Source organism: Furipterus horrens, unplaced genomic scaffold (assembly GCF_987537825.1).
Source record: "Furipterus horrens unplaced genomic scaffold, mFurHor1.1.pri manual_scaffold_9, whole genome shotgun sequence".
NCBI lineage: Eukaryota > Metazoa > Chordata > Mammalia > Chiroptera > Furipteridae > Furipterus > Furipterus horrens.
Window position 1 is genome coordinate 92,487,339 of NW_028327179.1, and position 25,180 is coordinate 92,512,518.

Genomic DNA, 25,180 nt, shown 5'->3' on the forward strand with positions numbered 1-25,180 from the left:
GATCAATTTCTTTACTACACACTGTTTCTCTCAGGCTGATAATAGATTCCTCCATTCCCATCTCTTCTGCATGGACACCCTTGAGGGACAAAGGGGATGAGCTGGGTGCTTTTGCTCCCCAGAGACACTTCTAGACAACTGAGGCCACATTATCCCTGCTTCTCACTGGAAACATGAACCACCTTGGAGTAATACCCCTAATGCTAAGATAGTATTACAGTACATAAAGCAAGATGTAAAGTCAGAAAGATTTTAGTTCCAATTTGAACTGACAATTAATGCCTGACATTATGAACACCGATGTTACCAGTTCTAAACCATTTTCTGATCTAAAAATGAAATGGATGATAATAATGTAACAACAGTTCCATTTTGCAGTTTTTTAAGACATACAAATTGCCCGTCATAAAAACAGTCACAAGGATGTAAAAAGTAAAGCACAGGGAGTATATAATATTGTAATAAGTATGTATGATGTCAAATGGGTACTAGAAATATCACGGTGATCACTTTATGAGTTATATTAATCTCTAATCACTATGTTATACATGTGAAACTAATAGAATATTGAATGTCAACTGTAATTGAAAATTTCAAATTTTAAAATAAGCACTTAGAGTTGCAAAGAAGCTGAAAGAAAACAAATAATGCAGGGAGTAGTGTGTGAGAAGACACATTCCTCTCATTTCTGGTAAGCAGTAAGTGCTCAAAAATTACACACACACACACACACTTTTTATTAAATTCATTGGGGTGACATTGCTTAAAAAAATTATATAGGTTTCGGGTGTACAATTCTATAACACATTATCTGTACACTGTACTGTGTGTTCACCACCCCAAGTAAAGGCTCCTTCCGTCACCATTTATCCCCCTTACCCTCCTCAAAAATAATATAGTGTTGTTGTTACTATTACTAGCATCCTGATGCTTTGTCAGTTTCCACAAATCCCACTTTTTTTCTCATTCAGTCCTGGATAATCACATCATAACAGAAACTAGAGTCTCAGCTCTAAACACTAGCTGGTCAATCTCAAATCTTAGCAGGAGAAGTGCGTGTTGACGTGGCTAGGGGGGCAAGCCTCAGAGCTACGTAACATCTGTAGCCTGTTAGATGGGAATGGAAGCAGGGACTGTGAGTGTTTGCAAGATAGCGCACTGAAAGATATTAAGAACATAAATCCTAATGCATGTTACAGAGGAGACCCTTAAAGTTACAGTATATGCTTATTCTACATTTGTTACTTATGAATATCTTATTTTCATTAGCATTTCTTAAATGGTTCAGTGTAAGAGCTGCCACTTCAAACACTATGTGGCCTCATTGATTTTTATGATGGCCTATGATTTAACCAGGCATTTGTCACTCTTATAAATATAAAGGTTTTCCTTTGCAAGGCTGTCTGCCTTTTTCCCTTGAGGCCAGATTTAATCATAACAGAAATAAGTTGCTTTAATTTCTTTCCAGTGATGTAACTGTATGGTTCTACCTGATCATAAGCTAGACATAATAAAGTATGGCTCTACTAATCTTTAGTAAAATTCGTTTGGACTGACCCTTATTTTATGAATGGACTTCGATTAAAATATTGATTTCTGCTATGAATTCATAGCATGAGACACTACTTCTTTCTCCTCTTTGCAGCTCCAGCACCTAAAATAGAGCCTGACAGTTTGCTGTTTACAATAACTGTTTTGGAACAATTAAATGAATGAAATGCGCAAAGTCCATATGGCCCTGAGGCTACAGCACAGCTTGCCATGGGGATGTCTCTGTCCTGTTTACTAGGGGCTTTCTCTTTGTGAGTCCTTGGGAAACCCTGATTTGGCTGTTCATTTCTGCCCTTTTCCACCTAGATCCAAAGGTAAATCCGCTCTGGATCATGGTCTCGGGCTCCTTCACATCTTCTCTAGTAGGATTCACACAAATATTAAAAAGAAAGAGGAAAGAATGTCCAAAGGGCAGATGTCCCTTCCAGAACAGTATAGAAACCATTTCAGGACAGCCCTACCTTCAATTGAAGAACAGGAAACCAGAAACATCTACCAACACATTCTTTTATCAGCTATCAAGCTGCGCTTTGTTTAAAAGTAATTATACTCAATGCCTTCCTTTAGCAACTTCCTAGAAATTGCTACAATTTACCCTGGGATATTTTCAAAATGCTACTGAATATAACCTATCCAAAACACATCCAAAAAAAAAAAAAAAAAAAGAAACAACACATCCAAGTGGGCCTCTTTACGTTGAACAATAAAACCAAATTAGATCAAGGCTTCTGAACAGAGATTTGAAATGGATTTTAGATATCTGCTGAGTTCAGCCAAAACTCTAATAATTTCATTGCCTTCTTCCTAGAGTAGAGAAACATGCCTCAGGGATCTGAAATAAGTTGAAAAGGACTTTGTGAATTTGGAACCAAAGATAAAAACCAAAATCAAAGAAGAAGCAGCCAATCATGAGCTGCCGTTGCCCAACATAACATGGTTTTCTAGAGAAAGTACCTTTAAAGGTTAATTCATTTGTGATAGAAGTTGAGTCAGTTCTCAGCTTTTTTAGAATCCATTTACGAAGTGGCTAATACTTCATAGCTTACAGATGATCTGAGACTGCCATCCCCTCCAGATCTCCAGTAAGATAACAGAGTTAAGGCATTAAAGGGTTGGGAGCGATCTTAGATGTTATCTAATTCAATATTTGCTACTCCATCTGGTTCTGTATTCCTCTAAGACTGCCTCTTCCAAATGCTGCTCAGTCTCTGTTTGATCCTCACCTAAAAGTGAGGTACAGGAGTGAGGTCCCCTGTCCTTTGTTCAAACTGCTCTAAGCATTTGCAAATTCTTCCTAAGGAATCTAATGCTCTCTCTCCATGGTTTCTGTTTATGGGTTAAAATTGGGTTTAAATCACTGAGACAATCAGCCACAGGCACTGATGGCGAAAGATTGTACACTCTATGCACTGGAACTGTCACCTATCAAAGAAACATTTGCAGACTTAATGGCTCACAGATTAAAAGTAGGCTGTAAGTATCAAAGAGCAAAAGACTTGTACATCATCGGTTGAAACAAAACATAACCGTAAGATTTTTTGAAGATTTTTAAATACACACAGAAATGCACACTTTCATGCTTCCATCAAAATCTGCAATAAATATTTATGCTTCTGAAACTGTAATAAATGAATATGCAGAACGAAATTAGTGTGTGGTTATCAGAGACTGTCTCCTCTGCTGGGTATCTGGGTCCCTGCACGTGAAGGAGGAGGGAAGGTGAAGAATCAGTACTGGGTTCTCTCGGTGCCATTGCAAAGCCACTCAACAGGGAGAGCGTTAGAGAAATGCTTTAAAGAAAAAGGAACAGGCTAATAGCCTTGATAAACGTTTCAAATTCTCTTGACCACTCTTTTTTTGGGGGGCGGGGAGGACAGTGATTTTCAAAGCATTTGTTGACTCGGTCATCAATTCTGAGACTTTTCGGTTGAACCACCCCACATACACTTAATGTCACAAGACACCAGAATTACAGATTTATGTTTCCAGCCATGCATGGACTCTCGGCGTCTGCTCCGTAAGACCATGCAGACTCTTCACGTTCTCCTTTCCTTCTATTTGTGCATATTAAACCCTCCTCCCAGTTCTCCCCCTAATTCCTCCTTCACAGCAGCTTTCCACACTGTGGTTAACTCCCTGTTCCTGAAAGCTCTTCTTTTGTTTTCTATCTTGGACTTGAGCTCAAAACACTCTCCTGGTTTCACAACTACGTTTCCATCTGTTCCTTCTTTCCCTCCCCTGCATTTCAGCCTCCTCTAAATATCTTTCAAATCTGTACGCTTCTCTACCCTCTTCACTAAAACCCCCACAGACCAAGCTGCTCCCTGCTCACACCTCACTGTGCTCCCGCATCCATTCATGCCCTCATCGCTCTGCAGACTATGTGACATGTACATGTCATCCCGGCAGAATCTTGTCCATTCTCCCCCGCCCCCATTAAATCATGAGTTCTTTGAAACAAGCAACCAAGCTATACATTAGATGCTTATCTTTACATTTCCCACAATGTATGCTAATCACGAGGTTTTGAACATGTGATGAGCTATTCTACTTCCCATGGGGACTTGCGAAATTTTCAATGAGAAAAAATTATTTTTCATGGCAACTGATGACATTTTTCTTCCTATCTAATTGTGAGTGGTAATATGTAATTGGCCAGGATGGGGAGCACTCAACAGACGCTGGTTCAAAAAACAAATTTGATCCCATTACTAAAACCAACAACTAGAAAATAATCTCGATGCTCATGCATTATCACTGAAGATGCATAATTGTTATTGGTATGCTACCCTGATGTATGGGTTGATTCTCTGGCTTGCTTCTGGTTCCTATGAATGGAGAATTGCTAACTTGTCATTCAATACCATCTATGGATTTAAATCTCATGAAAGCAGAGTCTCCTGTCCTAATAGTTGATAAATTGGTATCTAGGGATAAGAATATTTTAGAAAAAAAGTCTTTTAGAATAGGAGTTTTGTGTCTTAAGTTCTTACACTCTTTTTATGCATTTTTGTCTTAAAGAGTATTAAAATTAGACAAGTATGATGATGAAAGGCAAAGAAAGTAAATATCACAGGAAATAAGGATGGATGGAAATTAGAGGTAGAGGGAACATGCATTTTCATAGAATTCTGCACATTCAAATGGCTGACATGAAGAACAGTTCTGAACAGATGGAATGGGACAAGTAACTCAAGCCGTCTTTCACTACACCAGGCCCAAAGCACCGCCACTTTATGAAGTAAGGCCATGTACTGGAGGTTTCCTAGTTATTACAAATGACTAACGATGCCATCATAAAACACTAACACGAGCTACCATTAGTACCACAGCTGCAAAAGCATGGAGAATTCATTTGCTGTTCTGATTGTAGAGTGGACCGTTAATCACTACCTCCAATGGCATAAGGAACCACTGGGCTCGAACCAATGAGACACAACAGAATAATGTCACTCTTGGGCCATCTAAATGGCTTCAGATCTTATGTGCTCACAAAGAAAGACTTTCTTTTTATTTCAGGTTTCAAGTTCAATGTATCAAAGAGAAAGCCTTATATTTTCTGCTATTTACAATGCTAAAAATCTTCACTTGGGTTTGTAATCAAAAGCTATTGTACTATCCTGGTCTTATTTGCAACTGATAAGGAAATTGACTTTCTTTTCTGCGAAAGAGGCTGGAAAAAGTGTTGGGATTTGCATAGTTCAAAAAGTGTCATTTTACAGAAGAAAAAAAATCTGTGACCTTTCATGTATATCAATGCAGACACTAAAAGTAGGCTTACAACTACTGGTATATGTGCTCTTCCAGTAACTAAAAACTTTGATGAATCAAATGGTGGTATTTGAGCAGGTGTCTATGTGTAACATTAAAAAATATTTTTACAAAAATACCAGGGTTACATGTCATTTAAAAATATTTAACTTATTTCATCTATAAACCTTCAGAAAAAAAGATTAAGAACTTAGAAATTTTTATAAGTAAAAATAACCAAACAGAGCAGAAGCCAAAATACATGCAGTCATGATGGAGTAAAAGTAAATCCGGCCATCTATTTAGGTTAAGACATGTTATGACTCCAATTGGTGTTAGAAAGGATGGACGTATGAATTAAAGGATGTGCTCCTATTGAACAGCTACTGTGCAAATTGTGTGGAAGTGGCTCCGCATTCCTAGGAAACAGACTTGGTGAGAAGACAATTCCACGTTTTGTCTTATAGCAAGAAAATCATCGGCAGCCGTCCGTCTCGAGAGATGATGGTGTAGCTTCTTAAGAGTCTATCTGCACCGCCGAGAATGGCTGTGCAGTCCGACTCGGGAGTGACACGGTATCTGTCTCCTCCCGTGTTGAATCGACATCTTGCGATGACGCTGGAGTGTCCTCTCCAGTGAAGCTGAAGCTACAGAGCCTGGGCAGGGTGATATGGAGGGTCTGCTGTTGCCCATGCAGCAGACCCCCCCTCTCTTCGCAGCTGAAGGATCCAAGGGAAAGACGGAGTCAATACAGCTTGGCTTCAGGTGCGCCGCAGGAGTTGCCGGTGTTGACTACAACGTCAAACCGCCTTAGGGACTCCGGCTCCGGATTTTCTGTCGGAGTTTACTCCCTTAGCCTTTCCCCTGAAGAGGTATGCCGCAAGGCAGCGGAGGTTTTTTGGAATCAGAGTTTTCCTTCTCTGATGTGCCCTGACTGGGAGATCGAACCAGCGACACTTAGCTCGCAGGCCGACGCTCAATCCACTGAGCCAAACCAGCCAGGGCTAAGCAAGAAAATAAAATGTAAGTTATTGGTCTGACAAATGAATGGCATTGCATAAGAAACATTTCCTTGAATGGTTTTAGCTTTCTATATAAAAAATTGTTTATAAAAGGGCACTTTGCTTTCCTCAAATCTAGGTATTAGAGGAAGAACACTTGCAAAATTGTTTTTTCTCAGTAGGTAGTTCGTATTTTACCATCAGGTTTTAACTCATATTTTTCCCTCCCGGTGGACAACAGCTTGCCAAGGTCTGGACTATTCAGGGGTGCTACATTTGGCTCTGGAGAGAGACATGGCATCACAGCACTCCTACAGCGCTGCTATTCATCAGCCTACGGCTGGTGGAAAGCTAAGGCCCCCACTTGTAGCACAGATGTGTCCCCAATACCCCATGTTTCCTTGTCAGAAATCCAAGGAGAATGAATCAGAAACTTCTCAAATCCAAGTCTCCTTTCCAACTCAGCAAGTTAGCCAACTAGGTGGAAACTTTTCATCACCTTGCTCTAATTCCTGATCCAATGCCTACAGGACTTTTTTTTTTTTTTGTCTGAACCATTCTTCTTATTGATATAAGAAGAGACAGAATAAAGACACCTGGCCAGAACAGAACTTGTAAAATTCATGACAATTCTCCCACTACCACGGTTACTAATCAACAAAAATAACTTTGTAAAATTTGATAGTAAACTTGAGGGAAAAGTCCCTTAAAATATACTCTTAGCGGTAGACTAATGAATTACTTGGATGCTGAAGAAGAAACAAACACAAAATAACTAGTAAAAACATCAACTAAAAGGAATTCAAAGAAAGAGGGAATAGATGCTTTCTGCTGAGAACGTTATAATAGAATGTGAAAATAATTTGGGGTACTTTGCTTGTCTCATTTCTTTCTCTCCTTTCACTTACCCTATTAAGGTAGCTCATGTCTCTACCAAAAGCAATATCCTTACCTATTCATAAGCCAAGAACCTTTCTTCAAGGAAACATGTAATTATTTTACTTTGCCTGGGCAACAAAATACCATCACACCAAAAGATTTGTTTATGTCCCAATGGGAAGATGTAAATGACTTCTCTTGAGAGAAGCAGAGTCTAAATGATTAAGAAAAATAAAATAATTACAGTTATCTGTCATATGAAGAAGCTCTGGCTTTTTTGTTTCATTTGTAATTCTCTTAATGTCACTTTTATTTAGTCCGATCTTTTAGCAACAACTCAGAACTTGCTGAGTTCATTTTTTGAATTTCATTTTCTGACACAGAGTGTGATGATGAATACTGAGGATTAATTAAATCTGGCAACAACAAGAATTTTCATACCTTTAAAAACGTACTCTCGTTTCATTTCATAAAAGTGTTTCAGGGCATTATGACAGAAGAAGAAAACTCAATTGCATTGGTTTAATTAAATTGAAGTTCTTCCACAAATGAAGTGCACATTGCAATTTATTACCACCTCAGCAAGACCATCCAAAATAAACACCCTCTTGGAACACCGAAAACATGTGCTGAAATTTCTTTGTTATTGATATGTTCTTCTTACTCTATGGCAGGATATAATATCAGTTATTATTGCAGTGCTGGTATAAAAACTGAAATATTTCTTCTTTTCTCTCTGAATGCAGTAATGCCATTAATAACACTGCTATTTTAATGTGATTCTCAAGATAAAAATGACTACTTTTAGAAGTATTTAGGATTGTTTTTTTCTGGGTGGAGAGTCCATTTGTAAATAAAACTTTTACTCATGAAGATTAGCAAAATTATTCATTTTCTTTCCTTTTATAGTCTGTATTTCTATAGTTGTTTTATTACAGTAATTTTTTTAGGAATTCAGATTCAAACAGAGAAGAAACTAATTTTTTACTGTCCCAAATTCCAACCTGGCTTAGAAAACTCTGATGGCTTGAAAGCAATGTTCAGGATATTCAAACCTTAATTTCAACTCCTCCTTCTAAAAGTCAAGGTAAGTAGAATAATATAAACAAAAAATTACTGACTGAGCAAAAAGGAAAAAAAAACCCTCACAGTCATGGACAACAGTGTGGTGATTGCTGGGGGGAGCGGGTAGAAGGGGACTCAAAGGAAAATAAAGTATTTAAAAGAATACAAGTTACTGCTGTGTTTATGGAATTACTGTTATTTCTAAGGTCATATTTTTAAACTTTAATGTTTAAAAGTATATGTTGATTAAACAAACAAACAAGCACCAATTCATGAATGCACTTCCCTCGTAGGTCCAGTGCAATAGACCTGGCGCGTCTGCTTTCCCCAAACCTCCCCGCTAATTTGCCTGCTTGCCCCCGAGGGTAGCCACCTTAGGCCCTGCGCCTCAGGCCAGCAACTCCTGAGTCAATATTCACGTCCCTTTTGCAGTGACCTTCTGCTATAGGAGAAGTGCTGGCTCATCAGACTGGTTCTCCACCTACGTAGACAATGAATAATTTACCTCTAAAAATAAACTTTAAAAGCAAAGGCAACTTATTTTAAGTGTTGAGGGAGTCCTAAGCGTACCATGCCTTACATAACTGCACCCGATTCTGCGAAGTGTTTACCTTCACTAAGGGAAGAACAGGGACTGCGCAGCCAGGGTAGACATGAGCGTGACCCTTCACAAGAAGCCTCGTTCACAGACCAAACACCATAACCAACAATTCTAAAATGCTCTTCAAGTGCCTTAACTGTACTAGAACTTATTTTTAAGTGGGGCTTGTCATTCTGTCACTTCTTATGATAACACTTGAACTGCAAACTCTAATACCAAAGATTTACACAATTGAAACACTCAAGATTGAATTCTAAGTTATTATCTCCACACTTTCTTCCAAAGGGGCGAGTTTACATAGTATGATTTGATTGAAATACATCAATCGTATATATGAAAATAAACATACACACACAGGAAAATGGCCAAAGATTATATGGACAGTAGAGTTCAGTGGCTTAAATGCTACCTTCAAAGCAGATGGCCGAGTGTTGAACTTAACTTTATGATCTTAGGAGAGTTTTCTAACATTTCTTATTCTCAGCCTTCCATCTATGGGATGGGAAGAATAGCCATTGTTACTACTGACTGTTCTTAGGGTGTTAAATCTGATCAGAACTCAAGGTGTTTAGCATGATGTCAATGACAGATTACTTCTCTGGCTACATAAAAAAAATCCACAAGGGTCCTGCTCAGAGCAAGGTGAGATACCACATGGACCGCGGCAGTCAGGGCCTGGCCTCCCTGATCAGAACTAGGGATAAAGGATGGCCCTGTCATGTCCCATGGCCAGTCTTGCTTACTTCATGCCTGACATCCCTTTGGGGAAGATTGTCATAGAGTCTGGAGTCATGCTCTGAATTTTAGCATAACAGAACTTCAGAGCTGATAGACATCCAGGGACTAACTATATTTAAAGTATATATATCTGGAAAACTGAAATGCATAAAGGTTAATATACAGTCAATATCACAGAAACAAATATAGCCCCCCCCCCCCACTACACAAAACAGAATAACACAACCATGGGCGCTGTGGGTTGGGGGGGAGCAAAATAAGGAGGAAGACACTTCTCTTAAGAGTCTTGGTCCACTCCTGCTGCTCCTTTTAAATCCCTAGACGCCTCTGGCCCTCTGGGTGGGATGAGCACAGGCAGAGTGAGAAAGCTCTTGGGGAAAACTCACAGAGAACAGGGAGGGAACAACTATTATCCAAGTTGCAGCCTGGGCTCAACTTCGGAAAATGGTATGAGATGAAGCCCAAGCAGCTCCCACTTACTTTTCTTCGGAGTTTTCAATTTGGTTTATCTGATTTATGGACTCATTAGAGATGAGGGGCATAAAAAGAAAGGAAAGCAAGACATTTTGGCCTGGTTAAAGGTCAAGAAACTGTGGACAGCGGAAAGGGAAGTCACGAGGCAGGTAATCCAGAAGAGGGGTCAGTGGGAGGGAGAGAGAAGGAAGAGAAGAGAGATGGTTCAGAGAGCAAAGAGCTTTGCTTTTCAGAAACCCTGAAGCTAATTCTAGGCTTCCTTTTCTGATTCTGTGAGTGAGCAAATGATGGCTTTTGTTTGTTTGTTTGTTTTAATTTCATGGAGTTAGCAATTCTCTCCTGTTTTTTAAAAAATATGTAACCTATTTTTTGCTTTTTTTCCATGTATAGAAATAGTGCATGTTCTCTAAAATCAATCAGAAAATAGAGAACGCCAATTTAAAAATTATCTATAATCCTACCACTCAAAGACAATCACCCAGGGATACAATAATAATAACAAAAGCATTAAATGTACCCACAACCTTGGAATGCTTGGGTCCTTTTGGTACCCTCCCAACTGACTTTTGGATCCAGAAACTATGACCCAAAACTTACAGTCCATTAATCAGAATCTAGACAGATTTCTGGCCCAGACATGAAGCACTCTTCTGGAAGCTGATCCTGAAGTTCTCATGAAGGTTTGTGTGTTAGCCACCAATAGCTTAAATCATTCTGAGGCAAACTATGTCTGATGGATTCTCTTGGTTATTTTAGAGGTCAAAGTCATAGTTTATGAAGGCATATGTGTACATTTCTACTTTGGCAATGTTTTTGCTACTCCCTGATGGAGTCCAGGGTGGGGTAGAGTTTACTGAAAGAAGAAAGGAAAAGAGAAAGGGTTCTAAATAAAGCAGATTCAGTGTTTTTTCTAATCAAAAGGCCAATATTAAATGAACAAAATGAACAGGCCTCTTATAGCATATTACATAAATTCAAGAAAATGTTAAAACAAAACCCTTCAGGTGACAAGTTGGAGAACAGAATTAGAGAATTCTTAGGAAGAACTTCAAGGATGAGTTAGTTTACTGCCCTGGCCAGCCTGCAAATGCTAAAGCCCCTACAACAAATTCATGTTTTCTTCCATCATGAAGACTGAAGATTCTTGGCTCTGTCCTGATAGTTTCTCAACAATAACATTCTTAAACTTGCCCAAAACAGAACCATTGAAAATAGACATAATAAAAAGATTTCTCTTTCTCTTAGTGAAACTCCTTTTATTCTTAGAACAAAAATTAATTTATCTTTTTCTGGCCAGTGTGGCTCAGTTGCTTGGAGCATCATCCCAAACCCCCAAAAGGTTGGGGGTTTGACTCCTAGTCAGGGCACATACCTAGGTTGTGGGTTTGATCCCTGGTTGGGGCACATACAGGACACAACCAATCAATGTTTCTCTCTCATATCACATCTGTCTGTCTATTTCTATTTCTATCTCTCTCTCTCCTCCTTCCTCTCTCAAATCAATAAACATATTTTTTAAATGTTTTTAAAAATTAATTTACTTTCATCCTTTACCAGGAAGACTTCATTTATCAGAAGCAATAGAATACCGAATAAGAATCATCCTCAGCCTGCGGTCAGATATGACAATTCACACATTTCTTTTCATGAACCTGTGGCTAGTTCTGCCTTCCCCAAGGTAACAAACAGACCCACACAACCTAGCACTGGGAAACCTTATGTTCAAACTGTAAATGCTGCTCAAGTTGCAGCTTAACTTATCTTGGCTATAGTTCAAATGACGGCGTTTTCTCTGCTGAGCTATTTGCTGAGCGCCACTATGGCACTCTGAGTTACAGCAGTGGGGATGAAGGGGACACAGAATGGCAGCCCTTGCTGTGAAAGGCAGGAGAGAATCTCCGGTCCTGGGGAAGGTGGGTAAGCACACGGCATTCTTTCTCCCCCAGGGAATGCAGCTATAAAAAAATAATAACAAAATAAAAGCTAAATGAGTTAATGTGTGTAAAATGCTTAGATCACTGCCTGACAGGTAGTCAGTGCTCTTAAGTATCAGGGCAGGGATTTCTATGGTCTTTTTCTTGATTTATTTTTTTTGTATTCCATGTGTGCCTACATGAGTGCCGGGCACATAGCAGGCATTCAATAAGTATCTGTTAAGCAAGGGAGAAAAAAAACCCTGTATAGAATTCATAAAGTAGCTATTTGAGAACTCTGACAAGGAAATGATAGCAGCAGATTGCAGAAGACCAGAATTTAAAATACCATCAAAATGGTGGTGAGCGGGGCTCTTGTTTTTCTTTCTCCAAAACGCTGGTGTGGACCCCAGGCAACACAAAACCTGCCAGACACTGGGTGCAGACAGAGAAAGCCCCAGGAGGGCCCTGGAGGAAAGGTCCTACTTGAGGAAAGAAAAGAGACTGAATGCTCAGAGAAATTCAGGAAAATGTCCCGGGAGAAGTGTGCAGCAGAGCCAGGTAACTAAATCCTCAGCTGTCTGGCTTAAAGACCAAAACAGGAAGCCCCAGGACACAGGAAATTACTGAGGATCACAACAGAGAGGGAGGAGCTGGGGGGACGGGGACGCAACTTCCCAAAGATGTTCACGAACTCTTGGATTCGTCTCTAGATTACAAATATGTGACTCTGCCCCTAAACGTCACACATTAGGAACTGAGCTACTGCACGGCTGCGGTACACAGACCAGATGGAGTGAGTAGCGCTGCAGGAACTCTGAGAGCGGAACTATCATTGTAGCCACAGCCCTCTACCGAAACTCAATGGAGTCAATCGCCTATTACAACAAAAATCATTAGCATTCACTTTAAATAACTAGAAAAAGAAGAATAAAATAAATCTAAAGCAGGCAGAAATAAGAAAACAATAAATAAAGAGCAAATATCAAAGATATTGCAAACAGAAAACCACTTGAAAAAAATTAATGAAACCAAAATTTGACTCTTCAAAAAAAGTTAAAAATATTACTAAAGCTCTACCAAGATTGACAAAGAAGGGAGAAGAAAAAATACTAATATCAGGAATAAAAGAGGACTATCACTACAGACCCCACAGATATTAAAGGGATAAGAAAATCATACCAATAATTTTACATACACTAATCAACAGCTTAGGGGAAATAAATCGATTCCTTAAAAACTCCAAAAACTTTTAAAAATACAGAAACCTGAAACTCACCTATGATAAAAATAGGTGACCTGTGTAGTCATTTAACTCCTAAATGAATTGGACTTAAAAAGGAAAAATATAAATCTTGAGACTCAAGTGGATTCATTGACAAATTCTGATATTTAAAAAAATATTAATAACTCCATTCTCCCTAATCTTTTCTAGATGTCCTGATAAAAGTACTTCAATAAATTATCGATAACTAATAACCATACTTAATGGTGAAAGATGGAATGATTTCCTCCTAATATCAGAAGCAAAACAAGAATGTTCACCCTCACCACCATTATTTGACATCACACTAGAAATCTTAGTCAATGCAATAAGGCAAAAAGAAAGAAATAAAAAACACACAGATTGAAGCGAAAGAAAGAAATGACTTCAATTCACAGACAAGTCTCTGACTCTATAGAAAATTCAGATGTTACCAAACTCCTAGAACTAAAAAGTGAATTTAATAAGGCCACAGAATACAAAGTCAACACATAAAAACCCACTGTACTAGAAAACGAACAAACAAAAAACACTGAACTTCTATGTTCTACATACTAGCAATGAACAACTGAAAACCAACATTGTAAAAACTAGCATTTAAAATAATTCCAAAAAATGAAATACTTAGGTGCAAATCTAACAAAATATGTACACGATCCATATGTTGAAAACTACAAAACAATGATACAAAAATAAACAAATGGAGAGGCGTACAATATTCATGGACTGGAAGTTTCATCATAGTGAAGATATCTATAGTCCCCAAATCAGTGAACAGACTCAATGCAGTTCCAGTAAAAGTCCTAGAAAACACTTTTGGAGATACAGGCAAGCTGGTGCTAAAATGTATATGGGAAGACAAAAGATAAGTCTGAAACTGAAGAATAAAATTGGAAAAACACAACTAGATTTTAAGGTTTACATTAAAGGTACAATCATTAAAAGAAGATGGCATCGACAAAGCACAAATATGTAGGTCAACAAGACAGGATAGAGTTCAGAAATTGATATATATCCAAATATATCCATATTTATACATATCCATATATCTATTGCCAATTAATTTTTTATAAGAACATAAAGGCAATTCAATGGAATAAGACAGTCTTTTCAATAAATGGTGCTGGAACCACTAAACATGTACATGCAAAAAATATATAATAATAAAAAAACACAACTAACCTCAACCTAAACCTCACATCTTATACAAAAATTAACTCAGAACAAATCGTAGATTTAAATGCAAAATGCAAAACTACAGAACTTCTGGAAACAAACAAAGGAAGAAATTTCATGACCTGGGATCAAACAAAGAGTTCTTGAACATAACACCAAAACATAGCTCTATAAAGAAAAAATTAATAATTTTAACTTTGACAAAAGTAGAAACTTTTGTTCTACCAAAGAAACTGTTCACAGAATGAAAAGATATGTTCTGCAAGAAACATATTCACAAAGCACACATTTAACAAACTTGGATCCAGAATACAAGGTGGGGCAAAAGTAGATTGACAGTAGGGAAAATAATACAATAACTAATAAATAATAATACAAGAATAAACCCTGTGTTTCATCTATTCACAACTGTAAAACTCCCTTTGCTCACTCCTGTAGATGACAAACTTTCAAAACTCAACAAGAAGTAAACGAACAGCGCCCCAATTGGCAAAAGACTTGGACAGAGGTTTCATCAAAGAGTATAAAATAGGAGACAAATAATCACATGAAAAGACACTCATATTAGAAAAATTAAATGATTAAAATTTTAGAATGTTGGAAATGTCAAGTATAGCAGAGAGATGGAGCAATTGGAATTCTGTGTTGCTGGTGGAAATGCAAAACCACTCTGGGAAATAGTAAGTTTCTTATGAAGTTAAACACACACTTACCATATGACTCAGGAATCCCATTTCTAGGTGTTTAACCTAGAAAAATGAAAACTTATGTTTACATAAAACTTTTTAAATTAATTTATTTTTTTAATTTTACTTATTTTTAGCAGAGGGTGGAGCTGGGTTTGTGTGTCAAGGAGCTTACTTTTAAAGATTTTATTTATTAGAGAGGCAGAAGGGAGGGAGAAATAGAGGGAAAGAAACAGCAATGTAAGAGAGATACATCGATTGGCTGCCTCTCACACGCCCCCTAACTGAGGATCTGGCCCGCAACCCAGGCATGTGCCCTGACTGGGAATCAAACCGGTGACCTTTTGGTTCACAGGCTGGTGCTTAATCCATTGAGCCACACCAGCCAGGGCACATAAAACCTTTTTAAAAAAATGATTTTGGAGAGAGAGAGGAAAGGGGAAGAAAGAGAGACAGAGGGAGAGGGAAACATTAATTTTGTTCCACTTATTTATGCATCATTGGTTGATTCTAGTACATGCCCTGACTGAGGAATTGAACCCACAACCTTGGCATATCAGGGCAATGCTCTAACCAACTGAGCTCCCTGGCCAGGGCCTTTTCATCAATGTTAATGGCAGGCCTATTAATAATTTCCCAACACTGGAAATAACCCAAATATAGATGTGATTCAGTAAGTAAATAAATGGAAACACCCATACAATGAAATGCTAGTCATCAGTGAAAAAGAAAAAAATGATTGAGATATATAACAATTTTGATAAATTCCAAATATGTTATGGTCGATAAAAGAAGCCAATTGCCAAGAGTTATATATTATATGCATATTGAAGTCCTGAATCTCAAAGTGACATTAATGTGATTTTTAATCAATTGCTGAAAATACCAAATACTAGGGTGAGAATGGTAATATATTACCATAATATATAAAGACAATACTCACTGTTGTCCTTAGATTTTTCACTATGCTCCTTGCCTATTTGGCAGTGTTTTGTTATCTAATTTTGAAAATTATGCTCAAATTTAATGATTCTTTATTACATAAATATTTCATCAGTTACATATTATAGATATAAATCCATATTTAATATATCATATATAAATATAAAATGTTTTAGATCAATATTTTAGTTTTAAAGGGGCCACATCAAGGGTCCTGCCTGTTATACCCTATTAAAACACACATGACAATTTACCTCACTATAGCATACACAGCTGAAATAAGAAAAAAAATTATATACAGCTAAAACCCAAACACCATCGAAACAGTGATAGAAACATGGCAAATATCGCATGCACTTCAGTTGTTGATATTCTCAATACTCTGAACTCTATAAATAAAGCCCCTGAAAATAACGATCACTGAGGGTCATCGCTTGAACTCAAGTCTACTGAACAGGTCTTCTGCAGAGCACAGAATATACCCTAACAATAACTTCCAAATTGGAAACTGAATGGTATCTTCTCATTTCTTCTTTGATCACTCGATTTTAAAGTCCATGAAGGTAGCACTCTGTTGCGCTTACCTCCAGATGCCAAGCACAAAACAATCTCAATGACACAGAGCAAGTGTAAAACAAATATTTTGAAAAAAAATATTTACTAAGTAAATGTGTATTTATAAGAGTAAGGTTGAAATAAGATTATATTACTTTGGCATATCCCTAGATGTTAGACATTGTACAGTTCAATTTAGACCTGTATTCTTTCCTTCATTAAGTCTACCAACCAGCCAACCAACAATTACGCTTGGTTTCAGAGTACTTTGTGTTAAGTTCTGTGATCGGAGCCAGGAATATAAAAATTCATAAGAAGATATGGTCAACGGTCTCGAGTAGCCTAAGTCCAGCGTGGGATACACAACTATGTAGAGCTCACGTAATTAATACGGATTTACTAAACCTTGAGAACTATAAACACACCCATAGTGAACTCCAGTGAGGACGTAACTAATTTTGACAGCAAGAATGAAGAAAGAATTCCTTGAAAAGGCAATCATTCAACCAGGCCCTAAGAAATACAAAGTACCTTGACAGATGAAAGGTGGCAGATTACAGATTGTTCAGAGCAGGAACTCTGAAGTCAGACTGCCTGGGTTTGCATCCCAGACTGCCACCCGTTAGCTGTGTGACCTTAGGCAAGTTACTTAACCTCGCTGTGCACCAAGGTTCCTCGTGTCTCACAGGGAGAGAGTAACACCACGTGTGATGTAGGGCTGTTGGGGGAGTACTTTAGTCAATGCAATAAAGCACCTGTAATGGGACCTGAGGCATAACCAAAGCCAGCTAAGGAAACGGAACATGGAGAGAAGACAGAAGTCCCAAAGTGGAGCGCTAAAAAAACATATTTTCTTTTTGTCTTTCTTCACGAGAAAAAAAAATGCATAGAGTATTTTAAGTACGAATGACGGTGTATAAAACGTATTTTGCTAACTCAATGACAGTTTTGGGTCATTGCTCCTTTATTACAAGTAGGCATCCTCAACCCATAAAAATGCACAGATGTAAGTGCATATGCTCAAAACTACATGTATAATTTTAGGGAGTCTGTCCACGAATCAAGGTCAGCAGGCATTTCTTCAACATCCTCCCCGACATCAGAGGAACAGTCTAACGGTATTACCAACTTTCCATAAAAAGCAGTGCTTGGTATGGAATTTTGTACAACCCTACGCAATGACGGGCCCTCAAACAGCTAATCAAAAACATTAAACTGTGAGCTCAAAGAGGAATGGGACAAAGAGCACACAGTGAACTTCACAGCCCCATCTCAAAGCAAAGACGTGGGAGAGAAGGCCGTTCTTTGTCTGAGAAGCAGACCCGTGAAGGAAAAGGACGCAGGCCGGCTAACCCTGGGCAGGAGATGAGGGTGCGAGACAAACTGTAAAGACTGACCGGCTTGGTACTCACATGGTGAAGGAGCCCGGGGGGGCAGACACTCTCCGCAGGTCCGCAGCTTGCACCTGATGGAGGCTAAGGCAGCAGGGAATGGGCAGCGGAGACAGTCAGCACAACAGCGTGGACAGACAGGGACCAAGCCAGGAGAGAGAAAGAGAGACACACAAAATTTAAACAGAACGTAAACGAGCGCATCACCAAACAGTGAACCAAAAGGAAAGTCAGGCCAGCCAAAGAAATAATCCAAAGAGCCGGTGACATCGACGAAGCCAACAGGACACAGGACAGAGGCTGGCTCTAAGGCAAACCAGACTGGAACTCAGGGCAGCATGCAGGGCGGATGCAAAGAGGGCGCAGACGCCGGGCAGGGATGCGGAGCAGGAGGGATTGTCACGTTCCTCTCGTCATTCGGGACATCCAGGGAGGAAGCACAGCACACGCACACACACATACACACGAGGGGTAGGCTGGCCCAGTCAACTCATCTCTGAGGAGAGTCAAGGGATATTTCATCCCTTAACATAGTCCTCGCGACTCCAGGGCTTTGTAGGAATATTTGTGTCAAAAGACCACCATCTTGAAAAGACGGACTCAACAAAATCTTTACCTTCCTTCACTTAAACACCACAGGCTTTTTAAGAACTTCACAGGTAACATCCCTAAAGACTAAGCTCACCACAGTGAAGCCATAATTCCACTCGTATTCTTGACAGAGAGTGAAACCATAGATAATATTTCCCTTTTGTCCCTTCTTAGATAAAGGAGAGAGTCTTGAGTGGTTATAAAAAAAATGTAGACTTCAAGAAGCTAAACCCTCCGTTTTCCTATCACTTTTACCTAATTACACTCCCAGATGATTGACACAGTTTCACTCTAATTGCAATAGACATAGCTCTCCAGATCCATCTTTTCTGCTGGGTAAATAAATCCTCATGTAAAGTCACCTGAGAAGTAACTCCCTGTCATTCCCAAAGGACTATCAGTTACAACCAATAATATTTCTCAGCAGCCACATTGATGGATGCTGGTGGCCAGCTCAAAGCTGCCAACTAGAAATCTTGCCCTTGGACAAAGCTATCACCCTTCACAGTGTAGCCTTTATTACTCGTAAACTCAGGGTACCAGCTGGCTGAAGACCTCCCTACACACTGAATAATGGTGCATTCCTGGTCTTTTTCAAAAGTGCCTTTCAAATAGAGCATATAAGTTTATCTGGCTACCACATTACTAACACATGAATATGAACCTATATATTACTTTTTTGTGGGAGGATATTTGCTAGGGTTCATATTTCAAGTTGATGTATAAGCCACAACAAAATGGGGTATACTCTTGTACCAATGGAGGGAGGGTTACTGAACACAAATGGGGCCTGGCCTTTTAGTTTGTGTGCGGTAATAATAAATGGGAATTATAAACCAAGAATTTTTTAATTGTTCTTTCTTTCCTTTTTGTATCAATGAAGCTCTAGGAGCATCATGAAAGCCTAATGGTTAACTGTTTCTCATGGGACTTTCTCCAGCTATCCATGTGAACTAGATCTCGAAATTCTTCCAGTTATTATAAAAACATATGAGTAAGACATTTCCTACATTGTTTTTATATACATGAGATTTTAGATTTGTTAGGTTAGACATAATCTCAGAGAAACGTAACAGACCTGACCCACGTGCTAGCCATTTATTCAACATGGACCCATGAGTCTCCGGCACAGTAACAAGTGCTGGAACCTTACAAGGAAAAGCCCGGGGTCTCCCCACAGAGCAGGGAAGAGAGACAAGTGAACTAGCATGTTTCATGACTAGAAGCAGATAGAAAATGATTCTTAGGAAAGTGATACTTCAATGCAGTCTTGAACTTGAGGGCGAGTTAGCAGGTAAGAGGAGGTGAGGGAGGCACCAGCAATGCAAACATACGATGATACACAAGACAGGTTGGTGCTCCAGGAACACCATTTATTTCTGGAGCATGGGAGGATGAGGATGAAGAAGGCAATGGTCACTAAGGTCTGTAAAGCTAAGGATATGGGCTTTACATTTTCAGAAAGTCATTCTAACTAGCCTGTCGGACAAGACATTATGTGAAGGGCAGCAACACTGGAAAGAAAGAAATGAATTATGAGAGTATATTTCAGCAGTGCCCCTGAGGGGTAACTGGCAGAGAGGACGGATAGATGGTGTGAGATTACAGATGTGGGAATCAGACAGAAGGTAGATTTCAAAGAAGGCACTGGATGTGTAAAAGTGGAGGTGACTGAGGGGACTCTAGGGGCCAAGGACATAGTGAAGGAGTGGATGGTGGTTCCACTTATATACACGTGAATGAAAAAGGCTCATTGGGTGATAAGGAGAGAAAGCAAAAGGAACGGAGTTAATGAGCCCATTAGTAGTAGTCCGTGTAGTCCAAAGTTATGAGACATCCAGGTAAAGATGTCAGCTAAGGTATTTGGGGATAAGTCTTCAGTTTTTAGCAGAAACCCATGCTGAAGACACAGCTCTTAGGCTCGTTAGCTTATCAGGCATAGAAAAAGCAGGTCACTCATATGATCTCCCAGAGAAAGGGCAAATCCCTGAGAAGCATTGGCATCCAAGCAGAAAGGGGAGCCAGCTGTTCTGGGAACCCCAACACTTAACCCCCAAATACTCACAGTGAATGTGCTGTGTGAACAGAAGAGAATCCATTAAGATGAATTGAAAAGTTACCCTCTTCTGACTGAGAAACTCCCCTCCCCTCAAAACACAGAGGATTTTTATCTAAAATTCTTAAGACAGTTTAAACCAGTTCTCTTTCACCTGAAAGAAGACAGTTAAGTTAAACAGATGAAATATAGTCTTAATAAAAAGTAACAAAGGGAGAAAGGAAGAAAAGGGAAAGAAGGGTGGAAAAAATGAAGGAAGGAACTAAAGAAATATCTTTCAATGATCTCTTTCTGACTTGGCTGCAATAGTGAACTTTATATAACCATGGCTGAAAAGAGAGAAAATCTTGGCAGACTCAGGGAATAAAACTTACTTACAAAGGTTTTAATAGCTAAGCTGCTCTTAAACGGAAAACTCCACTTTGAAATCCAGTGAAGAAGTTAGATTTCAAAACAAGAATTCCTAGTGAAACAGAAAAAAGCAATCTAATCTCAGAGGGCGAATAAGATCAGTGGGTGAGAGAAATTAATGTCTAGTGAACAAGCATTCTATGGTAATGAGGTAGGTGTCTTGCTTTCCTTTGAAAATGTGCTACCTATATTGATTTTCCAAAAATGTAGTGTTGAATAATATTCCTCATAAGCAGCCCTGTCTAATGCTGGTCCTCAACATAAGCTGTCTCAGAAAGCGAGGCGGTCAAGTTTGGCAGTGACCTGAGTCAATGCTTTATTATGCGCACTCCTGGGGATTGCTGTATTGACTCAATAAATATATGGCAAAGCATGTCCTTGCTTCACAGGCACCAGAGGAAGCCAGCCATCCAGTACAAATAGGTAATCATGCACCACAGGTCACAAACAGGAGGAGCACCATGAGGGTCCCTCACTGTGACAGAAGAATGGCCCGAGGGTGAGCCCTGAAATGGCCTTACCTTGAGTCAGATTAGGCATATGGGCATCATATATAAAAGATATTTTTTTAAAAAGATGACCCAAATCTCCATCTTTTTCCATTTCCTTTGCAAATCCCAAATGGGCATGTCAATAAAATTTTAGATTAGGGATGGTAAAAAATGAAAATCTAGTCATCATCACCTTATCTCAAAATCAATTCAGCCAAACCCTAAGAAAGGAAAGGGCTGGGGTGCGGGCGGAGAGTACACTTAGTTCAAACATTGCGTTGTGAGTCAGATTATATCTGGACAACAGGATTCCACCTAGAATGGTAAACTGAGCTGAAGCATTAGAGTACACGGGACCCCAAAATGGGAGCCTCAGGAGAAGGGCAATTCACCAACAGGCGGCGGGGATGCCACACGGAGGCAGGTAAGCCAAAATCCAGCTCTGCCAACCTCCTGCTGTTGGAGAAGCCGGTACTTCCCAAGTGACCTGGGCAAAGAGCAGGCAGACTGCTTGACTTCTTAAAAACAAAATAGAAAAGGAACCCATTTATCTGGATGCATTTTACCGCCCTGAATCACTCTTAATGATTTTCCGCTCGTCCCAGTAAATGTATGCTCAAGTGGTCGGTGAAGAAGGATCACCAATCTAACATATAACATGGTCATGATTTCTAAAAGCTTAATGTGGTCACTGTTTAATAAACATGAAGAAATAATGTGCATGAGACCAAGGAACTACTGAGTTTCCTGGGCCGTTGCTCCTTTCTCAACGCAGGGAGGCCCCGCCCATGCACATGCTCTGCGATCTCTCCACGCTCTTCGTGTTCACAAAGGTGGGCAAGGGGCCGACTCACTCATTCAGCAAAGGCATGGACGTCCTCCTCTTGCTCTTCTGCACCATGTTGGCCTGATTCCGCAAGGAGATCCGGATCATAGCGGGCGCCAGCCGACAGGGCTCCCCATCCACTTGCATGGGGATGGATTTGTAAGTCAGCAGCATGACCTCGCGGCACTGGTGCAGCCTCTCCCCGTGGCCCCCGACTTGCAGGGCGGCCTGTAAAAACACGAGTCAAAAGGAAGCAAGGAGTTAGTTCTTACCGGTTATTCAGGAAACCCAGAAGCCCCCAGTCCACTGTATAGAAGCAAAAGGCCTTTGATAAACATGGAAAGTTGTTAACCAATGATTTACCTTGGGTAAATCATTAACACAAAGAAAGTCAAAGTTGTAAACGTTCAATGAGCTGGGCTGTAATTCTCACTGACGGCCACTTTACACCTTTATGTGTTGTGCAGCCTTAATTAAATCATGTGAGTTTGATATAAAAGTTGTTGCTTTCATTATCTATTCCTAGTAAATAAGCAATGTAACTAGAATAAAAAATATATATAAGAGTTAAAGCACATAGTTTAAGACAGCTTCTAATCTATAGGTGATCCTTGAACAACACCGACTTGAACTGTGTGAGTCCACTTACATGTACATTTTTAAAATGAATATATTGGACAGATATATTTCTTACTACCATGAGGCAATCATATCAATCACTCTAGGCTACCATAAAACAATCAGATTGCTGCTCGTTTGTTATCAATGCATGGATCATTATACAAATTTCTTTTTTCACTTTTTTGCTTCCATTTTTGATGTCTATTGTTAGTAATACATACAACTTCTACAGTGTTTTGTATAAAACAATATTAAGGTAGGTATTGACAGAAGATGTAAACTTACAGTTTCAATAAGTGCACATAGTACTGTAAATGTATTTTGCTTATGATTTTATTAATATCATTTTCTTTTCCAGAGCTTACCTTAAGAATACATTATGTAATGCATATGAGGTCTGTCTAGAAAGTATCCAGCCATGTAATGTGGAAAATAGAGGCATTTATTGAAGAAGATACAAGACACAAGAAATGTACATAGGACAATTATGCTCCAGGCCCCTTCAAAGTAGGCACCTTGGGACCTCACACAGTTCTCCTAATCGCCATCAGCTGCCCCGTCGTATTTTCCTGAATCTCATTGATGGTCTGAAATCTCTTCCCTTGCAAAGGTGATTTTAGTTTTGGGAAAAGTCAGAAGTTGCAAGGCACCAAATCTGGGCTGTAGGGGGGCTGAGTCACCTGGGTGACTTGATGTTTTGCCAAAAAAACTCTGCATGAGATATGAGGCATGAGCAGGCACATTGTCATGATGAAGCTGCCAATCACCAGTTGCCCATAGCTGTGGCCTTCTGAATCATCCGAATAGTTTCCACGGAGGAATGTTCAAGCTCAATGAAGTCTGATTCAGTCATTACTCTACTCGCTCAGTCATTTTGAATGCGATGGCCACAAAGTGCACATGCTCACTAAACAGCATCTACTGCCCCCACTGACTACTACAGTGAAGTCATCATTGTTTAGCTATGCACAGTCCAGTGCTCTCTCCTTGGCTACCAGGTTACATCGATATCATGCAAACCATTGTCATTATATTAACAATGGCTGGACTTTTTCCAGACAGACTTCATAACACACAAAATAAGTCTTAATTGACTGTTAATATTATCAGTAATTCTTCCAGTCAACAGTAGATGATGAACAGTTAAGTTTTGGGAGAGTCAACAGTTATATATGTGGGGACTGGCTTCCCTACCCTACGTGTTGTTCAAGGATCAATGTAAATATATATTATAATAAATATATAATGTATATTATATATTAAATATATTCACATTTAAATATGTAGCCCACTCTTGGTTGATTTTCAAACTTTAGGAGCCTTTTCTTTTTTACCTAAAGCCTCTTGACAAGCTACGTCTAACCTGAAATGCAAAATGGACTCATTTAAAAACATTCTGAAAAATAAAGCTGTTTTGAGGATCAAAGTCAAGCACAGTAACAGCTCAGGTGTGGTATGTATCTCTTGGTGGACACATATCCTCTTGGGTACATACAATGAGTAGACCTGTGATACCATGAGTTTAGATGTACACTTAACTGAAGTAGATATGGCTAGATAGCTTTCCAATAAGGTTACTTTACAATACATTTGAATATCAATTAATTTATAATTACATAAACTTTAAAAAGGAGCCAAACACTAATTCTACCCCCAAATCTAAGAAATTTACTTTAAAAAAAAGGAAAACACACACACCATCAGCTTTTTTCCCATATGTCTCATCTCTAGGAATGAGGAACAAACCTTGTCAACAGACTTGCAAAGTCAACTTCCACTTATTTGGTTGCCACATATTTGAATTATTTTTGTACTTGCATTAATTTGAACGGCAGAAACCTGATTATAAATACAAAGAGAAAAGGAATACAAAGGAACAGAATGGGAAAAAGAAAATAGCATAAAAACTGAAAAGTAAAGCCCGCATTGAACACCTTCGACGTTAAAGCATTCAATTATGTCCTTTACATACTTTTTTCCCATGTGACCTATTACCTGACCTTCTGTTATTCAGCTGAAAGTTTTTTTCTGGTTGTACTTAAACGATCCATTTAAGTTAATCTACGGATTTGAGCCACTATCTCATCTCTGGAACTTTTCCATTATATTTCCCCTGCTTTCTCCTTCTCAGCCCAATATTGATCTGACAAAACTGTATCTCTCCACCCACTAAAGAAAATCCCACTTACTTCTTTTCA

The 25,180-nt window shown here is 39.1% G+C and overlaps 1 protein-coding gene across 3 annotated transcripts in view; it reads right to left on the reverse strand.

Moving 5' to 3' along the window:
* Positions 1-25,180, reverse strand: part of DGKI (diacylglycerol kinase iota) — a 249,460-nt gene that overhangs the window by 108,442 nt on the left and 115,838 nt on the right. For all 3 annotated transcript variants that reach the window (XM_090287561.1, XM_090287559.1, XM_090287560.1), the window contains one exon: positions 22,390-22,589. In XM_090287561.1, coding sequence (XP_090143687.1) covers positions 22,390-22,589 — 200 coding nt within the window. The remainder of the gene's footprint in view (positions 1-22,389; positions 22,590-25,180) is intronic.